The sequence below is a fragment of the Malaclemys terrapin genome, chromosome 1, assembly GCF_027887155.1.
Source record: "Malaclemys terrapin pileata isolate rMalTer1 chromosome 1, rMalTer1.hap1, whole genome shotgun sequence".
Classification (NCBI taxonomy): domain Eukaryota; kingdom Metazoa; phylum Chordata; order Testudines; family Emydidae; genus Malaclemys; species Malaclemys terrapin.
This window is the reverse complement of record NC_071505.1, coordinates 196,994,080-197,002,258: the sequence shown is the minus strand read 5'-3', so window position 1 is coordinate 197,002,258 and position 8,179 is coordinate 196,994,080. Positions and strand designations below refer to the sequence as shown.

General features: G+C 44.7%; 1 protein-coding gene across 1 annotated transcript; it reads right to left on the bottom strand.

The window, feature by feature from the left end:
* Positions 1 to 3,600: 3,600 nt before the first annotated feature.
* On the bottom strand, positions 3,601 to 7,237 carry CRYAA (crystallin alpha A). The gene is made up of 3 exons (XM_054005194.1): positions 6,994 to 7,237; positions 5,709 to 5,831; positions 3,601 to 4,569 (listed from the first exon to the last, which is right to left on the bottom strand). Exons 1-3 carry the CDS (start codon positions 7,180 to 7,182, stop codon positions 4,360 to 4,362), a joined length of 522 nt encoding a protein of 173 aa, XP_053861169.1. The 5' UTR covers positions 7,183 to 7,237; the 3' UTR covers positions 3,601 to 4,359.
* Between the last annotated feature and the right edge of the window lie 942 nt (positions 7,238 to 8,179).

Here is an 8,179-nt window from a genome sequence, read left to right as displayed (position 1 = left end):
GACTATTACTTTTAAAGGCTGCAAGAGTCATGAAGTAACAGTTTGATAGATTCATTACTCCAGAAGATACAGTTGGTGCAGGCTGGGAAGAGGGCCAGTTACACCTACCTCTTTCACTGGCTATCCCAGCTCCAGCTCTAGCATAAGTTAGAACTGCTTAGAGGCTACCCTAATTTACACCCGCTGGCTATGGTGGTCCTGCACCCAGAGACAACCATCAGAATGCCACCACAGACACACCTCCTCCAACACTGAGGTGGGGGAAGTTGGTGCAGGAACTGCCCATACCACTTTATACCAGTAAAGCGCTCTTCTCCACTGGGGGACTTCTCAGCTGGCCAGATTACCTCCCTTTCTGCCACTGAAGTCACGCAGAGTGGCTGGAGCAGGAATAGTGAACCTGGCCTCTGCTCACCTGCCCATGCAAATTTGCACAACTAATTACACTAGCAAGTAGGCATTTGTTGTGCCTCCATTTGGCAGGTCAGCTTGAGTAACGCGTCCTCTCAGGAATGAGCTGTGAACACATCACAGGCCAGCTTCTCAGGTGCGCCTGAGCTGCATACGAGGAGGGGAGCGTAGCTGGCTTTCTATTACCTTTATACACCCCCACACTAGTGCTGAGGGCAGCAGGGGCCAGTTCAGCTCCCAGTCCAAGTTAGGGTAGCCTCAGGACAGTGGCAGTAGTGGCTTCCAATTGATCACTCTAATATAGGCCTCATGTTGTTATAAGCTTGTTTTTTCCAGGAAGCATTCATTCACGTCTTCCTCCGTCAAGAATAAAATTCAGCAAACTCTTCATTTAAAAAAGGAAATGAAAAAAGCCCTTAGACTCGCTCAATAATTAATGAAATAAAAAACCAAGTGAGTAAAAGCAAAGGACAATAAAATCCATGACACCCCATCACGTATGAATTACAGAACGTTCACACCTCTGCCTTCCTCATTTACCTCCTGCACCCCTTGTAGCTCCCCCTTGCTTTTCCCACCCCCAACACCCTCACTTGCCCCTCACAGACGGACAGCAGCATACCTTTAAGGCACTGGGCACAGTGCTGCTTTGGGTGTCAGTCTCAGCTTCTTTCCTCCCTCCACCGCCTGGGGCCTAGGCCACTGCAGGGGAAGGGGTTCACCTCAGGCACAGCTCATAGGGCAGTATAAGAAGATGGTTCCTCTCTCCTCAGATGCTTAGCAGGTGGTTTTAGTGGCAGCAGATTTCAGGCTGCTTCAGGCCACACTGCACATGCAACAGCTCCTCCCTGCTTGTCAGGCAAGTGTCACTATGTCCATCCTGGGCAGGGCCGGCTCTAGGGTTTTGGCTGCCCCAAGCAGCCAAAAAAAAAAGCCGCGATCACGATCTATGGCGGCAATTCGGCGGGAGGTTCTTCGCTCCGAGCCGGAGTGAGGGACCATCTGCCGAATTGCCACCAAATAGCTGGACGTGCCGCCCCTCTCCGGAGTGGCCGCCCCAAGCACCTACTTGACAAGCTGGTGCCTGGAGCCGGCCCTGACCCTGGGAATGTGCCAGGCACACTGCTCCCTCTTCCTCTTCCTCTGTCTTTATCACCTGAGTCTTCCCTGTCTGCAGCCACAAGTGTGAATCAGCCACCTGTGAAGATGGAGACAGCACAGAGAGTCAACATCAGCTTGAATGTGTGCTGTACTGTGAAATGCAGTTCTGTGAGAGGGCTGGCTTGGCTCATGTCAAACACAAAGCTAGTGTAGAGGACCCAATTCGGCTGTCATTTACACCAATGTAAACCCAGAGCAATGCCAGGGGATTCAGTTGAGTTACTCTGCTTTTACTTCAGTGTAACTGAGAACAGATTTTGGCCATGAATTAAAACAGGAGGTGAAGCAAATACCGTTCTTTTTATGTGATTGACCCAGCAAGATGCAGAGTGCTCCTGTGAGATGCTGGGTGCTCTCAGCACACGCAGATTTCAACAGGAGTTGAGGGTGCTCAGTATCTTGCTGTATTGAGCCCAATAGCAAATTCATTGTCTCCATCTGTACTTTATTTTGTCTTATGATGGATTATTACTATTATGTATAGTACAGTAGCACCTATCAGCCCCAAGTGATATCAAAGGCCCCCATTGTGCTGGGCACTGTATAAACTTATGCAGAGCATCTCTGCCCCAAGGAGCTTACAAACTAAATATTCAAGGCAGATAAAGGGTGGGAGAGGAATCACAAGCACAGAGAGGGGTGGCGAGTTGCCAAGGCTCTTCTGATGGCACCTGATTAACAGCTGAAGTGCTCCTCCTCACCCCCTACCCAAACTCCTGGCTTTAGGGACTAGGTGCAGTCGGAGGAAGTTAATCTCACACATACCAAAAGAGAGAACAATTGTTTTGTTACCAAGTGAACCACAGTGGAGAGGAAGAGTCTGGTGAGCATTTCTGTCTGGCAAAGCCTGATCTTGAGCTAGCACTCTTTTTGAAGTGCTCTACCACTTCCTTTGTAGGAATAGAACAGCAGTTCTCAAACTGTGGGTCGGGACCTCAAAGTGGGTCACAACCCCATTTTAATGGGGTCGCCAGGGCTGGCGTTAGACGTGCTGGGGCCCAGGACCAAAACCCAAGCCCGAGAGCTTCAGCCCTGGGCAGCAGGGCCCAAGGTTACAGGCCTCCTGCCTAGGGCTGAAGCCCTTGGCCTTCAGCTTTTCCCCCTCACCCCCACCCAGAGCTGTGGGGCTCAGGCTTTGGCTTTGGCTCCTAACCCGAGCAGCTGGGATGGGGCAGGCTCACACTGCGATCCCCCATCCTGGGGTCATGTAGTAATTGTTGTTATCAGAAATGTGTCATGAGGCAATGAAGTTTGAGACCCCCTGGAATAGAAGGATGATCTTCCCAGAGGACTATGCGCTTGATGTGCTCTTGAATCTGCTTTGTTGTATATAGATCTTTGAATATTACCACCAAGCATTAATAGGTCTAATATCTAAGTAGACTCTTGACATCTACTATCCCTAGTTAGGAGGGACTATCCCTATATATGAGCAAAAACATTCCTGATTTTTCCACTATAAAGGTTCACCTGGTGCTGCAGGTCTCAGACTTTCAGATCCAGTGTATCACATCTAAAACTCAAAGTACTTTGTGCATTAAATTTGTGATTTTAATACTTAGCAGTTATAACAGATTTTTATCCTGACACTGTAAAAAAAAAACCCCACATCTCAACTGATTGCAGCCTGCATCCCACTAGCGGTATATGTACGCTGATTGGAGAACTGTTGACCTAATGCATTTTAATTGTGGGGAGAGTTAAAAGGGAATGTATCTATGTTTGCTCACAACAATATTTAATCAAAGCTTTGGAATGTTATCCGCTATATTTTATTACATTAAAAAGGTCTTCATTGTCGTCTCTATTGAGGCAACTGAATTAAATATCTGGGGGGGATAAATAGAGAAAAACAGGAGAGTGTAAGAATTGGTCTTTTGTTGATATTTCTGTTTGGAGTGAACACGTATTCTGAACAGAGATAGACAGTGGGTGACATTTTAACTACAAAGACCTTGGAAGGAAATAAATAAGCAAAATGCCAATTGCTTGTTTCACATTTTCTTTATTGACTGCCAGTGACTGAGTTCTCAGATTGTGTGTCAGATATCATTAGAACAGTTGGAGCTATATTAGAATTACAGCAAGATTAACAAAGATGGTGTGCTACATGCAGGCTGGGGAGAGCTCGGTAGGGATTTGAAGCCTCAGCACAATGATGGACCCCCCAAAGGGTCTACAAACACATTGGAAAGACGTGCTTGTCCTTGCATCAGTTGTCACTAATGGAAGATGACTCTGCAGTGGTGTAAACAGATACACTTAAAGACTTTGCTGAAAAAATGTTGCAACTCCCAAACATTACACACTGTTGTTCTCGCTTTTGTTCTAAGAAACTCATGGCACATTCATTGCAAGTGCACAGTCTCTCAGGGTTTTTTCACAGTAATCAACTTAGCTCCGACTTTAATTTCTTTAGGCTAGAGCAGGTCTGCTGGGCTTTTCACCATACAAGCCTTGTGCTAATGATGGGTGTGTTGGGAGCTAATGTTAATTGTGCACTCATTCATATTTGGTAGATGTTACCAAAATCCAGGACAGTTTAAAGACCTTTTCAGCAAATACATCAGTTTGGCAGCACACTTGTTTCATGTCATCCTGACATCACAATGTTTAGGCTTAAGCTTCAAAATCCACTAGCTTCTCACCCAGCCCCTCAGTCATCCAAGAAAAATTTAAAACAAAAAATAACCCCCTCTAGATATTCACTGGTACCTATGTAATGACTCTGTGAATGAGGCCTGCGAATGGTGACAGACGCCTGGATGCTTCATCAGCAGGATCAGCCTAGGAAGAAGGAGCCGAGGCGGGCTTCTCCTCTCGGGATACAGGAATGGGTCTCTCGCTATAGCTGGTGTCCATGTTGGACTGGACTTTTGGGCCAGAGAAAGTCAGCATGCCATCAGCAGACAGGGAGCAGGTGATGGCAGATTGGTCCACGTTGGAAGGCAGGCGGTATCTGCGGTGGAATTCGCGGGAAATGTAGCCATGGTCGTCCTGACAACAGACAGAGGGAACAGATGGCTCGGTCAGAAACGGGGCCTGGTGTGACTTGAGGCACACCCCGTAGCATGTTTTAATCTACATCACCAGAGTGTGACTCCATGTTTACACTGAATTCCAAACAGTTATTTCAAAGCCACTGTCTCAGGCAGGGCTATGAATGTATATGCATTTTATTCTACGCCACAATTTATTAGGGACAAATCCTGCCTTAGCTGATATCCTGTGCCACAACACTCAGGCCAACTGAGCTACAAAGGGTGTCAATCAGAGCAGAATTTGGCCCTTACCATACGATGCTGGGCATGACTGTCAGCGGCACTGAGCACCTGCAGCTCCCACTTATTTCAGTTGAAGTTGTAGGTGCTCAGCGCTCTGAAAATCAATGCCTATATTTCAGTATGTTGGAACCATCATTGAATGAAACAAGAGGCTGTAATCCTGGCTCCTCTGATGCTGTTGGCTGAAAGAATGAGAAATAAAAAGAAAGATTGACATTAAAGTGGCTTTTTTTCTCCCTTTATGGCAAACTAGCATCAAATGCAAATACTGATTGGGCTCTTAAGTTTTGTTTTCCCAACAAGTGTCTTCATGGATGAGAAGAGTTTGTGCCCCCTCCTCTCTCCTGCCACTGGTATTATTATTATTATTATTCACACTTCAATCCTCGCTTGAATTCCCATGTCATATGTGCTCAGTTTCCACGCCTTAGGCCCTTTGTTGTTTTGGTTTTGTTTGTTTTGCTCTTCTCGTCCAACCCAGCATATGAAAACTCGGCTTTCCACAAGTAATCCTGGATTATGGAAACTCAGTCATTCGTTGACAGCTTCATTCTTTTTCTAGTCAGATGTTATTACTGAACAGTGCATATTGTCATCTGACTGTTATGGACCATGACTGAAAATAAACAACAGACAAATTTTCCCATTATTATCAGAAATCAGGTTTGATCTTTGCCAGAGCCGGGAACCTACATTTAGTGACTTGGGTTTAACCTTTGAAAAATAATTCTGAAAAAAGTAGAGAACATTATTCTTCCCCTTTGTACTTCCCCAACTGAGGAACACCTTAAAGTCAGAAAGAGAAAAGAGCAGGATAATTCCCCTCCAAAGTTGCATGCTTTTTCTGCTTACCTGTCTCTCATTGTGCTTGCCATGGATTTCCACAAAGTCATCCATAATCTTCACACTCAGATCTTCGGGAGAGAAGTGTTTTACATCCAGGAGGATTGTAAACTTGTCCCGGTCAGACCTCACCTGCAATTAATATGGTAATAAAATTAAACAATAATTTGTTGAGTCAAAAACAAAGTAATTCTCAGTCTCAGCCTGAGCATGATTGTCTCAGAAGTGATTTAAGAAGGCTAGAGAATGGTTATGGGCCTGATCCAAAGCCCACTGAAGTCAATAGGGTTCTCCAATAAAGTAAATGTGCTTTGGCTAAGGCCCTGTAATTGCAAGGCTGGTAGAATTCTAAGACATCCTTATTGCTCCTTGAGTTTGCATCGCTTCACATTGCTCTCATTGTGTCACTCTATCACTCGACTATTTTTCAGAATCTATCATTAGAGATTTATTGGACATTTGGGTTGTGCTCAGCAGCTAGCAGTGAAGTTATATCAGTTATGCAGCTTCCCCTGTTTTGTTAAGCTAGCACTTTTGCTTTTTACTCTCTCTTTTAAACCACACTTTCTCCGCAAAGCCGCATGGATTCAGGAAGAAAGTGTGATCTGCAGTTTTGTGGACTGGCTTGTAAGTCTAATAAAATTCTTGCAGCTCTAGCTCTGCTGGGCTTCTGCTAGATTTTTGGAGGAAACCTTGGGAAGGTTAGTAGAATGCAGAAAGAACAAACATCTGTGCTCGCTTTGACATTTCAGATCTGACTGTTTTGAATACAGCCCAACGTACAAAATGTTCATTTTGCATATAGTCTTTGGAGAACTGTTCTTGGGATTTCCAGTATGGGATTGTAACACGGAGGTCATGAGATGGCGAAAAAAAGAAAAGAAAGGAGAATGTTCATGCTCAAGACTGAATTTATACCTGGAGTCCCATCCCCAACAAAAGTAAGCTGAATATGAATGTTCATGTAACAGAGGAAGCTTTGTTTTTTTCCCCAGCACACGGCAAACTGCTGGCAGGGTCATAAAGTGATCTTTTTACAGTATTGTAAAAAAACTATAGGTCAAATCGATTTCTTAAAGGGAAAAAATTATTTCCTTTGCTAAGATTTCCTGTGATAATTTTCTGTGATGGTCAGGTGGGCTTAGTGTTTTGCAGGAAACCTGCTAGTTTTCCTGCACCTGTTCACATAAGAGCCAATTGACATAATCTAATTGAATCAAGGAAAGTAGCAGGTGGTTGTTACTATTAATGAATTGGCAGCAGAGGTAAATGGTATTCAGTAAAGGAGTCTTACCTCTGAAATGCCTGATTCCAGAACGGTGCGGAAGAGAGAGTGCCTGTAATAGGGGCTGATGGTGGAAGAGAACAAAGGCAGGAGATCATAATCGAAAAGACCCTCTCCGAAATACTGGTCAAACAAACGGCTTGGAAATAAGGGTCCAAGAGCTCGTTTGAACCAGGGGTGCTGGATGGTAATGTCCATGTTTTCTGCTTCTGCAAGTTCGACGGTAGAGAGAAGACAGTGCAGTCTCTGGGGATAGTGATGTCTTTGCTGGACTGCACAGTGGAGACTCAGAAAGCCTCCCTCTTTATATACTACTTTCACAGAATAAAGGCATTAGTGGGATTTCTCTGGAAAGACATGATCTCATGATTAAGGCAATCTGGTCAGCAGAAATTCAGAGGCTGACCTGAGAACGACAGTCTGGTTAGAATCAGTGCCAGATATCTGTGGACAGTAGCTACTTTCCAGCATGCTATGCTGTCTGGGGCTACCTCTACCCAGAGAGAAAACAGCCTCTAGCTTTTAACATAGACAAGCAATTCAAACAGGACTTTTTAATTTAATTTCTTGTGGGAATTTTCTAAAGGTCTCTATAGTTACTCTAGCTAGCTTTGATCTAGCTAGATCAGCGCCAGCTCAGGTATGCCTACACATGCTGCAATCATACTTCCCAACTGTGGAGTAGACATCCCTTAAGTGTATTCAGTGGGACTTGTTTCTTGCCATCAGGTTTATGGGTATCGGTGTGTGTATTCAATATGAGAACTGGTTGGAATATGGTAAATATTTTTCTTTCATTTTGTTTCTTTATTTAGGGTACACACATTTCTAAGGAGCCTTGTGGTGTTCAATTAGACTGTTTGTGGGACAGAACATTTTAATTTTTGAGGGCATTGGTGCACCTCAGTCCCTCCTGTTCTGTGCCTCTGGCACACAATAGTGCAGTCTCCTGAGGGCTGTAATACTTTAGTCTAATTCAGGTTACATACTTCACCAGTGGCAGTGTGAAGCAGAGCCTTCAGGCAGTGTATCACCTACTATGCGAAATCAATGAGATTTGTGGGTGCTCATATAAAGAGCTATGCTTCGTCTTCATTGCAGAAAGAGATGTGTTTTTTACATTGAGTTGCTGTAAATGTAGCTAGCCCAGTTCAACCCTATACCCCCACCTGGAGTTGACCTCCACTAGCTGCAT

Bases quoted from the DNA above. Each gene is read 5' to 3' on its own strand.
- CRYAA (XM_054005194.1), bottom strand. From the start codon at position 7,182: ATGGACATTACCATCCAGCACCCCTGGTTCAAACGAGCTCTTGGACCC. The intron at 5,832-6,993 runs GTAAGACTCCTT...TATTAATTGCAG, and splicing joins TGGAATCAGGCATTTCAGAG to GTGAGGTCTGACCGGGACAA. The intron at 4,570-5,708 runs GTAAGCAGAAAA...GTCTGTTGTCAG, and splicing joins GCAAGCACAATGAGAGACAG to GACGACCATGGCTACATTTC.